The 17,329-nt window shown below is 39.1% G+C and overlaps 1 protein-coding gene across 3 annotated transcripts in view; it reads right to left on the bottom strand.

Moving 5' to 3' along the window:
• The window catches only part of IKBKB (inhibitor of nuclear factor kappa B kinase subunit beta), an 88,533-nt gene that overhangs the window by 40,084 nt on the left and 31,120 nt on the right, over window positions 1-17,329 (bottom strand). For all 3 annotated transcript variants that reach the window (XM_074209028.1, XM_074209027.1, XM_074209026.1), the window contains exons 7-9: window positions 14,625-14,714; window positions 6,354-6,478; window positions 330-437 (exon numbers count right to left, since the gene is read on the bottom strand). In XM_074209028.1, the coding sequence (XP_074065129.1) occupies window positions 330-437; window positions 6,354-6,478; window positions 14,625-14,714 (323 nt within the window). The remainder of the gene's footprint in view (window positions 1-329; window positions 438-6,353; window positions 6,479-14,624; window positions 14,715-17,329) is intronic.

The following is a 17,329-nucleotide window of genomic DNA, read 5'->3' as shown; positions in this document are numbered from 1 at the left end:
GAACACACTAGATGTTTAATCCATATTTTTTGGAATGAATGGACATATACCCAGCATGAGATTGCCTGCTTAAGTACCCAGAAGAAAATAAAACTTATTCAATCAAGCAATCACTCAAGAGTCTATATTAAACATCTAGGAATCAGGCACTATGCTAGGTACTAGATATAAATATAAAGAATGAAATAATCCTTGCCCCAAGGAGCCTATATGCTGGACCATTTCAAGAAGGTCATTCAGATAACCATTATGGATGCTCATATCTGAGAGTTGTATTATAGTATAGGTCTATGGCTGATCTAAATGTAGTCTTTAGTGGTGTATCTTACCTGTTAAGGTTATTAGGGTATGGTAAACTGCTTGAGAATTTCACCCCTCCAGCTAAGTCTTCACTAACAACGATATCTAGTTCACTCTTCTGTCGGACTTTTGAATGCCTAAAAAAAAAAAAAGAAGATTTCTTAGAGTAATTGGCTATGTGATGATTCTCTGTACAATCATTCAACCAACATTTATTAGGTGTTTACAATATAGCAGGTACTATGCTACACACATTAACCTTTCTTTTAACCACTTTTTCGAGGATAACCAACCACCTTTTAAATATTTTACTATATATATATATATATATATATATATATATATATATATATGAAATACATTTTCACTATTGCCCTTACCATGGGCTAGAGGTGATGATCCTGTGTTCTTAAAAGTTATGCTGTAGAACACAAGCCCTAATGAGCCTTCTTAATGCAAGAAGAATTTGTGGACTGGTCCAGAAATAGAATGTGCATCCCTGAAGCCCAAGAGAGACTCATTCCTTAGAAAATGGTCACTAAGGAATGATTTAAAAGAGATTGGGCAGGAGTTCTCATACCCTTAGAATGGGGGTAAATTCCAAAGTATACCAGAAAAAGAGTTCATTTTCTAGACTGATTTGTCTTTCATAAGAAACATAAGTCAATTTCTTTTTTCATGGAAAGATGGTACCTTTGGAAGTTTAAGAATGACTTACTACCTGGAAACATTATTCATGGAAAAAGTTTTTGGCAGACTTATTTCTCAGAACATCTAGTTCTTTATTCATCCATGTTGTTGATTCTTTTTTTTTAGGGTGTTTTTTTTTTTGGCAAGGCAAAAGGGGTTAAGTGGCTTGCCCAAAGCCACACAGCTAGGTAATTATTAAGTGTCTGAGACCGGATTTGAACCCAGGTACTCCTGACTCCAGGGCTGGTGCTTTATCCACTACACCACCTAGCCACCCCAATGTTGTTGATTCTTTAGAGTGGTTTTACCCAGGAGAAAGTTAGCAAATGTTTAATAATTGAATGTAAAGGAGAAAAAAGTATATATGACATATTTTTAAGTTTAATCTACATTATTAACATTTCTTCATCACTTTTAAAAGTCTAGACAATCCACAAAATAAAAATGAAGTCCTGTTTTGCGGTGTTTACTGATTTTCAAGGGTAAATGATCACATTGAAGATTTAATAATAGGTTCCTATGAGCCATTATAAGTTGGTACAGCACATCCTCTCCTAGGACTTTTTGAACTTTTCCCCTACCCAGATTTCATTCTGAGGCAGCTAGGGGGCTCAGAGGTTAAAGATTTGGACTTGGAATCAGAAAAACTTGAATTCAAAAACTCCCTCACACACTAACTAGCAATATGACCTTGGGCAAGTCATTGAACCTTTCTCAATCTGTTTCCTCTTCTACAGAAGAGGTATACCACATACCTCCTAGGGTTGTTGTGAGGATCAGATCAGATCATGTCTGTAAAGTGCTTTGCAATATAAAGCTATATAAAGTCTAGCAATTACTATCATTTTATTCAATAGAAAATCTTGAAGTTCTGATAGACAATTTCAAAGAATTTCCTAGTTATATCCAGGTTAAACATTTTCTTAAGCATTTGTAAATAAAAAAAATTCAGACATCTTTAGGAAGAATATTCATCTTATCTTTTTAGATAAATTTATTGGTATAAATTTAACAGTAATTGTTCTAGAATATAGGTCATACCCCTAAAATTATCTTTTGAAAAAAAAGAAATACAGGGATATGCACTGAACAACACTTTTGCAAAATTTAATAATGTAAACATTTACTGTGTAAATTTCTTTCATATCCCATTCGATTTTAATGAAGATGTTTATATTAAATTTTAGTATCATTTATTATTTATCTGCATTATCATTTCTTTTTTTGATTTTTACTGATATAACTTTATTTTTTAATTTAATATTTATTTATTCTCATTTTGTACAAATGTTTTTTATACATTAATAAAATATTCTTGTTTAAGAGTAAACAAAATACTCCCTCCCCCTAAAATATATAGACTCGTTTGAGTGATAAAGTAAAGGGGGGAGAGAGAAAAAAATTAAAATAAAAATTAAAGAAATAATAATAGCAATAATTGCAGGTTTGGCCAGGTGGTGCAGTGGATGGAGCACCAGCCCTGGAGCCAGGAGCACCCAAGCCCAAATCCGGCCCGTATACCCAGCAATCACTTAGTTGTGTGACATGCAAGCCACCCCAGCTTCACTACCCTGCAAAAAAAACAAAATAAAGAAAAAAAAAGACCCAAAATAAAATAAAATAGTAATAATAATAATAATAGGGGCAGCCGGGTGGCAGACAGAGCACTGGCCCTTGACCCAGGAGCACCTGGTTCCAAATCCGGCCTCAGACACCCAATGATCACCCCGCTATGCAGCCCCAGGCAGGCCACCCAGCCCCATTTGCCCTGCACCCCCCAAAAATAATAATGATAAAAAAATATGCTTCAGTCTGTGTTCCAACACCACCAGCTCTGTTGCGGGTGGATCACATTCTTTATAAGTCCATCACAAAAGTTACTTCCATATTTTTCCCCTGTTGCCATTGCTGATCGCAACTCCCTCCTTTCGCATTTCTCCACTACCATGTACTATATTTTCTCTTTCCTTTCACTCTGACACTGCTGTAGGGTAGCTGAGTGGCACAGCAGACAGATCCCTGGCCCTGGGGTCAAGAGGCCCTGAGCCCCCATACCACCCCTTAGGCCTAGCATCCACCTGGCTCTATGGTCCTGGACAGGCCATCCAATCCCAGCCCCTTGCAAGAAGTAAAAAAGAAAATGTTTTATATCTGACCACTCTCCCCCCATGGTCCATCCTCTCCTCCATCATTCACATCCCCACCTCTTCCCCCTGTCCCCCCCTTCTTACCCTATACCCCATTGAGTATATATGCTGTTTCCTCTCCTAGCCACCTCTGATGAGAGTGAAGATTCCCTCATTCCCCCTTGCCTCCCCCCCCCTTCCATATCATTGCAATAGCTCATTGTAATAAAGAAAAATCTTATTATATGAAATATCTTGGCCTATTCCCCCCTCTCCTTTTTCTTTCTCCCATTACATTTCCCTTTTTTCTATTGACTCCATTTTTATACCATATTTTATCTTCAAATTCAAAGGTTTATATGAGTATTATCAGTGTCATTTTTCTATACAGGAATATATGCGGTTCATTATCATTAAGTCCCTCATATTTTCCTCTTCTCCTCCAATCTCTATGCTTTGCCTGAGTCCTGTATTTGAAGATCAAATCTTCTGTTCAGCTCTGGCCATCCCAACAGGAACATTTGAAATTCCCCTGGTTCATTGAAAGTCCATCTTTTTCCCCTGGAAGAGGACATTCAGTTTTGCTGGGTAGTTGATTCTCGGTTGCATTCTAAGCTCTTTTGCCTTTCGGTATATTATATTCTAAGCCCTATGAGCTTCCAATGTAGTTGCTGCTAAGTCCTGTGTGATCCTGACTGCAGCTCCACGGTATCTGAATTGTGTCCTTCTGGCTGCTTGTAATATTTTCTCTTTGACTTGGGAGTTCTGGAACTTGGCTATAATATTCCTGGGGGTTGTTTTTTTGGGGGGTCTCTTTCTTGGGGAGATCAGTGTATTCTCTCCATTTCTATTTTGCCCTCTGCTTCTGGGATATCAGGGCAATTTTCCTGTAGTAATTCTTTGAAAATGATGTCAAGGCTCTTTTCCTGATCATGACTTTCAGGTATTCCAATAATTTTTAAATTATCTTTCGTAAATCTGTTTTCCATATCAGTTGTTTTTTCAATGAGATGTTTCACATTTTCTTCTAATTTTTCACTCTTTTGGTTTTGAAGTATTGAGTCCTGATTTCTTGTAAATTCAGCAATCTCCCTGAGTTCTATTCTTTGTCTGAAGGATTTGTTTTCCTCAGAGAGCTTTCTTATTTCTTTTTCCATCTGTCCAATTCTGCTTTTTAAAGCATTCTTCTCTTCAATAAATTTTTGAACTGTTTTATCCATTTGACCTAAGCTGGTTTTTAGCATGCTATTTTCTTCAGCATTTTTTTGGATTTCCTTGACTAAGCTGCTGACTTCATTTTCATCTTTTTTTCCTGCATCTCTCTCATTTCTTTTCCCAGTTTTTCTTCTATCTCCCTCATTTGATTTTCAAAGTCTTTTTTGAGCTCTGTCATAGCCTGAGCCCAATTTCTGTTTTTCTTGGAGTCTTTAGATGCAGGAGCTTGTGCTTCCTCATCTTCAGACTGAGTGTTTTGATCCTTCTTGGGCTCACAGGCAAAGTATTTCTAAATGGTGTTTCTCTTTTTACTGTGCTTACTCATTTTCCCGGCTTGAGTCTGGTTTTGGAGTGCTTCCTGAGCTTTTGGGACACTCCCACAAGGGTCTCAGTGTGTGAGGCTCTGTCCTCCTTCCTGATCTGTGAATGACCATATGCACCCCCCTCTGCCATGGGGCTGAGGTGGGGGGGGCCCTGCTGTTCTATGGGGGGGCCTAGACTGTGATCAAGATCTGAATGTGGTCAGAACCCCAGTGTCCTGTTCCAGGGGCAGAGGACAGAGCCTGGTAGTCTCTCTCCACTCCCTCCCTTGGCTCAGTGTACTCATGCCCTGGGGGCTCCTGCTTACTGGCTTCTGCTTCCTGTTCCTGGATCTGGCCATGCTGCTCGCTGTGTGCCCTGAGTGCTGGGCTCCACGTACTCGCTCTGGCAGAGGTTCCCTGCTGTTCCCCCAAGTTGTGCCTCAGGGTGTAGATCAAGAAACTCCCCTGCTGCTGTGAGTCTCGGCTCCCAGCACCCTGGGGCTGCCTCCAGGAGGCTGAAGTTCTTTCGCTCTGGCAGGCCACCCCTCTGGTGGGCTGCCCCTCCGACCCAGGGGAGCAGAGCCTTTCTGCTCTTTTCCAGGTTACCTTGAGTAGGACAACTGCTTCACTAGATCCCTCTGTGGGTTCTGTCTCTTGAAAATTTAGTTAGAGTTCTTAGTTTATACGTTTTATGAGAGAGCGCCTAAGAGACAATCCTCTCTTATAGCCATCTTGGCTCCACCCCATTATCATTTTCTTAACTAGGATTTTGTTTGAGTTAGATTGGGGAAGAAAATAGTCTATCCTCATACCAACAATGCATATGAACCAATAACTGACTCTGGAATTGTTCACTAAAACTATTGAAGACAGATATCCTTCTGTAATTTAGAGGTGTTAATGAGAGGTATTGTGGTATATTGGAAAGAACATAGGAAAACCAGACTTCAGAAGAGACCTAGGTTCAGAAGCTACCTCCAATACTTATCCATAGCATGGACAAGTCACCTCCCTGAGTCTTTGTTCTTTATCTGTAAAACGGCAATAGATAGCTCAATCTCCTACTGGTACAATTTTCATGAAGCTCAAATAAGATATTATATGTAAATTCCTTTCAAAACCTTCAAGGCACTATGTAAAATATCAGCTGTTTTTATTAACACTACAATGAACAATAATTCATGTTTATATGGCATTTTCCCCCCAAGGAAATGGGGTTAGGTGACTTGTCCAAGGTCACACAGCTAGGTAATTATTAAGTGTCTGAGTCTGGATTTGAACTCAGGTCCTCCTGACTCCAGGGTCAGTGCTCTATCTACTATGCCACCCAGATGCCCCATATTTATATAATTTTTTAAAGTACCTCTATCATAACAGCATCATGATGCAAAATTTTTAAATGAGGAATGAGACTCAGGTTATGAACTGACTAGGATCACATAGCTAGAGAAAGAATGGGTCAGGACTTGATCCCTGAGCTTTTGACCCCATTCTTTCCACAATTCCATCTAACTTTTGCATTCAAAATAAAACTGATTGTGAGAAATTATCAAAATAAAAATATAGCAGGCTTACTACTGGGACTACTGAAAAATAATTTCAGAAAGCTTTTATAAAATTCATATATTCTAGGCTTGAGGTCAACTATGCTGATTGAATGGGGATAGTAGATGAAGGAAAAAAAACATCCCACAGATCTTTGGGTCACCCACTCACTCACCATTGTACTGGCTGCCAGTTGGGAAGGAATGGCCTGAATCCAGTAATACACTCAAAGGCCAGAGTCCCAAAACTCCAGTAGTCCACGGTGACTGTATACTTCTGTTGTTCCAACAGCTCTGGAGCCTGCAAAGAAATATTGTTGAGTTGGAAACAGAAAAGTTCTTTTGTCCTCCAAGCCCTATGGGGAAAGTCAAGACATTCAAACTACCTCCATTTTCATTCCCCTCCAATGGAGCCATGTCATGCCATGCCTAATCTGTGCAGAAGGGGGTAAATGAAGGAGCTTCCTTATTTAGGTCCTAGACCCTAATTCCTGGGATCCATCTTATTCTTCTGGTTCAATTTTTTAAATCAGAGGAAACATCAAGGAAGGAGGACTCCTAGATTTTATATTGATCCTTACTCTTTTGGGGGATAGAGAGGAATGGGACAGCAGAGAAGGGGAGGTATTGGACGCAGTACCCTATAAGTTTCCCTATGCTTCAATGTACCCACTCTTTAAATGAAGCCAGCATCACTGTTATCACCATCAACAAAAAGTTGATTGAGTGCTTGCTATACCTAAGAAATGGGTCAGATAAGAAAGCCACCTTCCTTAATAAGAAAGCCCATTGACATCCATATACAATATAAAACTTCTAAAATTGTGGGTAGGTACTTAAAAATATGATTTTTGATTAATGCAGGCATTTTTAAATTCCAGAAAAGTTTGATCTCCATGACAGATAGTGCCTTTGGGGTTTAAGCAATAACATGGAGGGGAGTGAAGTGAAGGGGGGAGGTAGCACCTCTAAATGTGTCTCAAAGTGCACAAATGCTTTGTTTTGCCTCTGTTGATAAGAAGTACAAGACAGAGTCCCCTCCCTTCAAGATGCTTATAATCTAAGGAGGCAGGATAAGTACTGTGAGGAAAGTGCTTTTTAAATGCTATATAAATTTTCCTCCAGATAGAGTTGATGAACTCAGACTACAGACTAAAGACATATTTTCTTCTTTCGTTAAAAAAAGTTTTTTTGGCCCTAAGGGCAACAAAAGTGTGCATATCCTTTGATCCAGCAATACCATTACTGGGTCTGTACCCTGAAGAGATGATGAAAAAGGGTAAAAATGTCACTTGTACAAAAATATTCATAGAAGCTGTTTGTGGTGGCAAAGAATTGGAAATCAAGTAAATGTCCTTCAATTGGGGAATGGCTTAGCAAACTGTGGTATATGTATGTCATGGAACACTATTGTTCTATTTAGAAACCAGGAGGGATGGGAATTCAAGGAAGCCTGGAGGGATTTGCATGGACTGATGCTGAGTGAGATGAGCAGAACTAGAAAAATATTGTATACACTAACAGCAACATGGGGGCAATGATCAACTTTGATGGACTTGCTCAATCCATCAGTGGGACAATAAGGGACAATTTGGGGCTGTCTGCAATGGGGAATACCATCTGTATCCAGAGAAAGAACTGTGGAGTTTGAACAAAGACCAAGGACTATTAACTTTGATTTAGGGAAAAAAAACTGATATCTTATTGTCTGATCTTGCTATCTTTTATACTTTATGTTTCTTCCTTAAGGATATGATTTCTCTCTCATCACATTCAATTTGGATCAATGTGTACCATGGAGACAATGTAAAGCCTGACAAACTGCCTTCTGTGGGGGCTGGGGGAAGGAAGATTAGAGGGAAAACAGTAAAACTGAAAATAAATAAAATCTTTAAAAAATTGATTTGGACATGGATAATAGAGGAACTTGTTTTGCATAATTATACATATTCGTAACAAGTTTTCATTTTTTTATCCTCTCACTGGGTGAGGGAAGGAAAGAGGTGAGGGAGAAAATAAAGAAAATTGAATTTTTAAAAAGTGCTATATAAATGAGATGATAGGAGGTATAGTACCATGCCTAGATAATGTGTTTCAAAACCAGGAAGACCTGGGTTCAAGATCCACTGAGTGTGCAATTCTAGGTAAGTTAGTTATCCTCTCAATTTGTCCAACAGCATAGGGAGAAATTTTCTGATTAGGAATTCTTTGGCCTATACCAATGACATCACAGCCCGGTCCCTAGTCTGGTGTAAATGAGGAGCAAGGTAAAAAGTTTATATTTTAATGTATATAAGCCAGGCATGACCTAGTGGAAAGAATGTTGCAAGATTTGGGAGTCATGAAACTTGAATTCTGATCCTATCTTTGGTACTTGCTAGTTATATGATCAGGGACAAGTAAGTTGCTTAAATTTTCTGCATCTTAGTTTTTTTTGGCTTGGTATCAGAAAACCCTGAAAGGTGAGAGAAAGAGCAAGGTCCAGTGATTGCTGGTTAGCTCTGATATAAAAGAGATTCTTATTTAAATATGGGTTGGTCTCTGAAATTACTTCCCACTCTAAAATGTCTAGATTTGTTATTTATGGGATTCTATGTAGGGGAATCTATCCATAGGGAAAGGAGTAGAGGAAAGATAAACAGGTTGTCTTGCCATGTTGATGAGAACTGAGATAACATATCATTCAAGTTGGAGATGTTTGGAAGTAAAAGTATTTGGTATGCCTGGTTTAAGGACAATGGTGCAGGGACAGATAGCAATAATTAGAAAGCATCCAGATGCTGGTTGAATTTTTCGACAAAACCTGAGGATCCTGCCATGCAGGATAAAGAATAGAGGTCTAAGAACAAATTCCTGGGGGAATGCCTACAGACTAGGAAATGGTATGTGAATGTGATGACATATTCCTAGAAGGGATAAATAAGAATAATTTGGAGAGACTTAGGAAGACCAACATACCGATGCAGAATAAAATGAACATAAATAGGAAAACAATATGCACAATTACTACAGCAAAGATCCAAAATTTGAATATGAAAATTATGTAATAATAATAATAATCAAGAATCCTGGTCAAAGAGAACAATAAATGTAGGTGGGGAACTCTTGTTGTAGTATATATCATGCACTGTCAGACTCTATTGATATATTAGCTGATTTTGTTAAAACTGTAGTTTTCTTTTAAAAAAATTCTTTGGGGGGGCGGAGCCAAGATGGCCACAGGAGAAGAGCCTTTCTTAAGTGCTCTCTCTCTATAATATTTCAAAACTCATAAAATAATGACACTAACTAAATTTTTGAGAGACAGAACCCACAGAAAGATCCAGTGAGGCAATTCTCCAGACCAAGGTAACCTGGAAAAATAGTGGAAAGGCTCTTCTCCATGGGGTTAGAGGGTGGCCAGCCAGGTGAAAGAACTTCAACCTCCCAGATGCAACTCCAGGGTACTGGGAGCGATGGCTCTTCCTGAACTACACCCCAGGGAGCAGTGGGCATAACTTGTAAGATCAGAGTGGGGACCTCTGCCAGAGTGAGGGCGTGAAGCCCAGCCCTGAGGGCATTCAGTGAGCAGTGGTGGTGGCAGCAGCCCAGATCCAGGAAATGGAAGCAGGAGGAGCTGGTAAGTCAGAGCCCCCAGGCAATTTAGCCCTGAGTGCTCAAACTACCAAAGGGAGGGGAGTGGAGAGAGACTTCCGGGGTCTGTCCTCTGTACCTGGAACAGGACTCTGGGACTCTGACCACATTTAGATCCTGATCACAGTCTAGGCCCTGTATAGAACAGTAGGACCCCCCAACCTCAGCCCCATGGCAGAGGGGTACACTTTGTAGTCATTCACAGACCAGGAGGGAAGACAGAGCTTGCCACACTGAGATCCTTGTGGGGGGGGTATTCCAATAATACTCACAAGCTCAAGAAGACCAGGCACAGACTGGGGAAATGAGTAAACAGAAAAAGGAGGAACACGATTGTGAAATACATTATCTATGATCCCAAGAAGGATCAAAATACACAATCTGAAAATGAGGAAGTACAAGCTCCTGTATCTAAAGACTGCAAGAAAAACAGAAATTGGGCTCAGGCTATGACAGAGCTCAAAAAAGATTCTGAAAACCAAGTAAAGGAGATAGAAGAAAAATTGGGAAAAGAAATGAGAGAGATACAGGAAAAATGTGAAAAAGAAGCCAGCAGTTTAGTCAAGGAGATCCAAAAAAAAATGCTGAAGAAAATAACATGTTAAAAACCAACATAAGGGATGGCTAGGTGGCACAGTGGATAGAGCACCAGCCCTGGAGTCAGGAGTACCTGAGTTTAAATCCGGCTTCAAACAATAATTACCTAGCTTTGTGGCTTTGGGCAGTTAAGTGGCTTGCCCAAGGCCACACAGCTAGGTCATATGATTAAGTGTCTAAGACCAGATTTGAACTCAGGTACTCCTGACTCCAGGGCTGGTGCTTTATCCACTGTGCCACCTAGCCGCTCTGCAAAAACCTAAAAGAAGAAAAAGAACATAGTTCAAATGGATAATACAGTTCAAAAAGTTATTGAGGAGAAGACTGCTTTAAAAAGCAGAATTGGCCAGACAGAAAAAGAGATAAGAAAGCTCTCTGAGGAAAACAAATCCTTCAGATCTAGAATGGAGCTAAAGGAAGCTGTTGACTTTAAAAGAAGTCAAGACACAATACTTCAAAACCAAAAGAATAAAAAAGTTAGAAGAAAATGTGAAACATCTTATTGAAAAAACAACTGATCTGGAAAACAGATTCAGAAAAGATAATTTAAAAATTATTGGGATACCTGAAAGTCATGATCAGGAAAAGAGCCTTGACATCATTTTTTAAACAATTCCTACAGGAAAATTGCCCAGATATCCTAGAAGCAGAGGGCAAAATAAAAATTGAGAGAATCCACTGATATACCCTGGAAAGAGATTAAAAAAAACAACCCCCAGGAATATTATAGCCAAGTTCCAGAACTCCCAAGTCAAAGAGAAAATATTACAAGCAGCCAGAAGGACACAATTCAAATATCATGGAGCTTCAGTCAGGATAATACAAAATTAGCAGCAACTACATTAAGGGCTCATAGGGCTTGGAATATAATATTCTGGAAGGCAAAAGAGCTCAGAATGTAACTGAGAATCAACTACCCAGGAAAACTGAACATCCTCTTCCAGGGGAAAAGATGTATTTTCAATGAATCAGGGGAATTTCAATTGTTCCTGTTGAAAGGACCAGAGCTGAACAGAAAGCTTGATCTTCAAATACAGGACTCAGGTGAAGCATAGAGAGTAGAGGGGAAGGGTAAAATATGAGGGACTTAATAATGATGAACTGCATGTATTCCTGCATAGAACAATGATACTGATAATACTCATGAGAAACTTCTCATTTAATACAGCAGGTAGAAGGAGCTTTTATAGATGAAGCATAGGAGAGAGCTGAATTTGAAGATATGATATATTGTAAAAATGGAGTCATTGGCTAAAAGTGAAATGTAATGGGAGTAAGAGAAAGGAGAGGTGGAATAGGCTAAGATATTTCATATAATAAGATTTTTTTTATTACAATGAGCTATTGCAATGATATGAGAGGAGGGAAGGCAAGGGGGAATGGGGGAACCTTTGCTCTCATCAGAGGTGGCTTGGAGAGGAAACAGCATATATACTCAATGGGGTACAGACATCCAGAGTAAGAAGGAGAGAAGGGGGAAAGGGGGAAGGGGCTTATGTGAGTGATGGAGGAGAGGGTGGATCATGGGGGGAGAGTGGTCAGATATAACACATTATTTTCTTTTTTTACTTCTTCCGAGGGGCTGGGATTGGATGGCCTGTCCGGGACCACAGGGCTGGGTGGTTGCTGGGCCTTAGGGGTGGTATGTAGGCTTGGGGCCTCTTGGCTAACCTACTGTACATTTTAGAAGAGGGACAGATTGAAAGGAGAGAAAATATAGTATATGGTAGTGGGGAGGTATGGATGGAAGGAGTTGTGATTAGCAATGACAACAGTAGAAAAATATCAAAACAGCTTTTGTGATGGACTTATCATAAAGGATGTGATTCACCCACGATAGAGCTGGTGGTGTTGGAACACAGACTGAAGCACATTTTTTATTATTATTCTCATTCTCATTCTCATCATCATCATCATCATCATCATCATCATCATCATCATCATCATTATTATTGGTTTTTGCAAGGCAATGGGGTTAGGGTGACTTGCACAGGGTAACACAACTGGATCATTGTTTGGTGTCTGGGGCTAGATTTGAGCTCAGGTGCTCCTGACTCCAGGGTCAGTGCTATGTCCACTGTGCCACCTAGCTGTCCCTATAATTATTTTTTTTTAATTTTAATTTTTTTCCCTCTTTCCTTTATTGCTCAAGAGAATCTATATGTTTTTTGGTGGGGATTTATGTTTACTCTTAAGCAAGAGTATTTTAGTAATGTATAAAAAAATCACTTGTAAAAAATACAAATAAACATAATTTAAAAAATTCTTTGGCACTAGAGATGACTCACTGTGGAGAAAGGGGAAAGGAAGATATTTAAAAATGAAGGTGATACATTCAGAGAAGGAACTATAGAGTGAATGTAGATCAAAGAATGCTATTTTCATTTTTTTTTTTAGTTTTTGCAAGGCAAATGAGGTTAAGTGGCTTGCCCAAGGCCACACGGCTAGGTAATTATTGTCTGAGGTCGGATTTGAACCCAGGTACTCCTGACTCCAAGGCCGGTGCTCTACCCACTGCGCCACCTAGCCGCCCCTATTTTCAATTAAAAATTTTTTTTCTCATGTTTTTTTCTTTTGTTCTGATTCTTCTTTCCCAATATGAGTAATATGGAAATATGTTTAACACAATTATACATGCAAAACCTATTTGAGATTACTTGCTGTCTTGGGAAGGGAAAATGGAAGAAAAAGTTGGAAAATCTAAAAAAATTAATGTTAAAACTATCTTTACATGTAATTGAAAAAATAAAATACAACACATTTTCCATCACAAGTCTTTTAGAATTGTATTTGATCACTGTTTTGCTGAGAAAAGACAAGGTTATCATATTTGATTGTCTCACAATGTTGTTGTTAAAATATATTGTGTTCTCCTACTTCTCACTTCATTCAGCATTGGTTCATGTAAATCTTTCCAGGATTTTCTGAAATCTACCTACTCATGATTTCCTACAGAACAATAGTATTCCATCACAATCACATACCATAACTTATTCAGCCATCGTCCAATTGATGGGCATTTCCTCAGTTTCTAATTCTTTTCCACCATGAAAAGGGCAGCTAAAAATATTTTTATATATGTGCATTCTTTTTCCTTTATTATGATCTTTTTGGGATATAGAGCTAGTTGTGTTGTTGCTAGATCAAAGGGTATGTACAGTTTTATTGCCTTTTGGGCATAGTTGGGAGGTAGAAAAAGTTTATAAAAATGAATCCTGAAAACTATCTATCTCTATAATTGAAAAAGAAAAATGATAAAAAAAAGATGATACAAAAACCAAAAGGTGTTAAAAAAACAACAATAAATCTCTTAGAGATACCATATAACTGAAGAAAATAAAGTAATGGTGGGTAGAACTCCCCTAGAACAGACTCTACAGAATATATGAAATTATGGCATTTATAGTTATCAGATTCCTGGGCAGCTAGATGGAGTAGTGGATAGAGTACTGATCTTAGAGTCAGGAGGACAGGGATTCAAATCCAGCCTCAGACACTTGTCACTTACTAGTTGTATGACCTTGGGCAAGTCATTTAACCCTTACTGCTCACATCTAGGACCATCTCCAGTTGTCCTGATTCATATCTGGTCATTGGACCCAGATGACTCTGGAGGAGAAATTGAGTCTGGTGACATAGCCCAGCATCCCCTCACTCAAATCTAATTCATGTGCTTGTCATGGCACCACCTCTCTGATGTCAAGGTCTTTTTCTGAGAATGAAGGACAAACAAGATTGTCAAAATCTAATCATGAAAAATGGATGAGTTATGATTAGCACAAATAAAAGGAAACTGCTAGTAACAGTAAATGGATTTGAAAAAATTAAGCATATTTTTTTTAATATGGAAAAGATGTTAGAGATGACTAAATCCAACTTTCTCAGGTTATATATGAGGGAGCTCAGGGCCAGAGAGAAGTTGTGGCTTTCCCAGCCATAGTGGGAGTTTAAGACTGAGGCAAAGTCATAAATGGCTGGGATATGATTCACAGAAAGACCATCATGACCCATAGCTTGAGGCTACTACAAACAAAAGAATATTAGGATGACTGGTTCATGGTGTTGATTCAGAAAGATGGGTTTCCCGTGTTCCAGTAAAACATCCAGATGCCTAGGGCAGAAATAAACTGAGCATGTCTGGAGTCCTGGAAAATAAGGGGCTTGGGGGCTTATCACATAAAAAAGCAATGGCTGTATGTACCAATCCCACCTCTTACCAGGTACTGCAATGTCCCCACAAAGGACGTGCAAAGACTGCCTTGATCCAGTTCTTTAGCGTATCCTAGGTCAATGATCTTGTGTATTAACTGGGAAAAAAGTTTAAAAAAATAAGGTTTATCACAAAAAACATGCTGTTTTTATGCTTTCTAGCATAAACATCTTTGTGCTGGAATAAAGAGAACTTTAACGATTAAATCACCTAACTCCAAGATTGTGTAAACATCCTCCATCTGATACAGTAAATTCAAGTACATTGGGACAAAGGGGACTGACTCCTTTTGGCACATATCCTGGTTTCTCCTAGAAGATGTTAGGAAGCCTGAGAGTTCTGTCACTGTAGTCCTAAAATACCAGCTGTGATGTCCCAGTATGACAGAAGGCTACTGTTCATCTTCCCACCTGAAAAAACAAAGCTGCCTCTCCACTGCTACTCACACACAGGTGAGTAGAAACTTCCTGGAGAGGTTGAAGCCCAAAGAAGATGGCATCAGCATCATGGGTTCAGATTGAGCTTTGGAGGATATGGATTCACCCTGATCATTGTGAATTGAGACTAGTCTTGGGTAAGAAATAATTCTCTTGGCCCAAGTATAGATTTTGTTAGGCATCCCCCACCCCAAACCCACCCTATTCCTTTGATTTCAACCTTGGCCTTTACATCAGTGGTGTCAGAATCAATGTTGCAATTGCCAGGTGGAACCAGATTAAATTGTAATTGGAAAAAAAGTTTAACAAAATAAATAAAACAAATAAGTAACTTTAATTTGTGGGTTTTTAAAGTCAAAATGAAGACCTCAGGGCAACTCATTTTTATTTGAATTCGACACCAGTTTTTTTAAATGAATGAATGAATGAATGAATATACTAAGTATGTTCCAAGCACAGGAGAAAACAAAACATATACAAAAGCAAAGATAGTCCCTGCTCTAAAGGAGTTTAAAGTCTAATGGGGGAGACATTACATAAAGGAGATCAATGGCCAGGGAGGCTACCTTGGTTGGAAAGTTAAAGGGAAATTGAGGGAAGGTAATGAGACTAGAAGGAGCACAGAGGTACAAATTGACATACCTTTTACAAAAACATTGACAGAAATAATTTGACTATGGGTCAGAGATTTCCCTATAGCTGAGGGGCTGGTGGAATCTGGCTGAGGAGTGAGTGGATCCAGATGTAATGATGATTCAGGCAACCAGTGATAGGAAAGGGAGGCCCTAGGACCAGAGTTGGACTTTATTAATCCAACCTCTTATTTTGATGCCTGACATACGTTTTGCTTCAGACTCCAATAACAACAATAAAATAAAAGGAAGATTGGTGTTTCAGTGCATTGAATTCCAGACCTGGAATCAGGAAGATTTATCTTTGTAGTTCAAATCTGATCTTAGACACTTACTAGCTGTGTAATCCTGGGCAAGTCATTTAACCCCATTTGCTTCAGTTTCCTCATCTATAAAATGAGCTGGAGAAGGCAATGGCAAACCACTCCTATATCTCTGCCAGTAAAACCCTAAATGGAGTTACAAAGAGTCAGTCATGACTGAAAAACACTCAAGGGACAACAACTAACTATGCATCAGGTCTGCACTTATTATTATTATTTTATCTTCAAAACACTCCTGGGAGGTTGGTTCTATTTTTATCCTCATTTTATAGATGAAGAAACTGAGGCAAACAGCAGTTAAGTGACTTGTCCAACTAGTATATATCTGAGGCTACATTAGAATTCAATCAGCACTTTATCTACTGTTCTATCTCAATGTTCTATTATTTCTCTCTATTTTGGTAAGTCAATTTGCTCAATATAATCTACATCATGCTCTAGTTCCTTATTTAGCACTGAAGTTTTGCAAAATACTTTACAAACTTTATCTAATTTGAGCTTCACAACAAATCCTGGGAAGTAGGTACTTTCATTATAATATGAGGTAGATACAGTGGACAGAGTACTGGTCTTGGAGACAGGAGGATAGGAGTTTGAATCTCACCTCAGACATTGCCACTTATTAGCTATGTGACCTTGGGCAAGTCACTTAAAAGTCATCTCCAGTCATCTTGATTCATATCTGGCCTCTGGACTCCAGAGGGCTCCAGAGTGAGGCTGGTGACTTAGCACAGCCCCCCTCACTCAAATCCAGTTGCCAGTAAATGTCTGAATTTAGATTTGAACTCAGGTCTTCCTGACTTCAGGCTCAGTGCTCTATTCTCTATACCACTTAACTACCAAAAAAGCTAGTCCCTGCAGTAGAGGCCTCCATTCACCAACCCTTTGTCTTCCTACCACCAAACCACAATACCCCTCCCTGGCCACCATGACCAGGGAGGACCATCACGTTGCATTTCTTTAAGCTGCTATGAACAACAGAATAAATACAAAGAAGGCTGGAGCATGGGTCTGACCTAGCAACACAAAGTTTCCTGTGTTCCCATGAAATATCCAGATAGATGGATGGGTGGGAGACACTTCCTCCAAATCTTCCTGACCACCCAGATCTCTCTTATGCCAAAATTCACACCAGTTCTCATGCCTAAAAGTCTTAATGTTGGCATCAAGGTCTAGAACTGGCTTTCAATTCATTTCTAGTATAACAACTAAAGTGGGGGTGATCAATCAACATCAATGGGAATAGAGGTTCAATTCCAAGAATCATAAGGCCCTTGAGGGTAAGGGGTAAACAATCCTTCCCTTATCAGACCTGTGCCA

This window comes from Macrotis lagotis, chromosome 1, assembly GCF_037893015.1.
Source record: "Macrotis lagotis isolate mMagLag1 chromosome 1, bilby.v1.9.chrom.fasta, whole genome shotgun sequence".
In the NCBI taxonomy this organism is placed as follows: domain Eukaryota; kingdom Metazoa; phylum Chordata; class Mammalia; order Peramelemorphia; family Peramelidae; genus Macrotis; species Macrotis lagotis.
The sequence above is the reverse complement of the archived record's forward strand: the minus strand, read 5'-3'. Positions and strand labels throughout refer to the sequence as shown.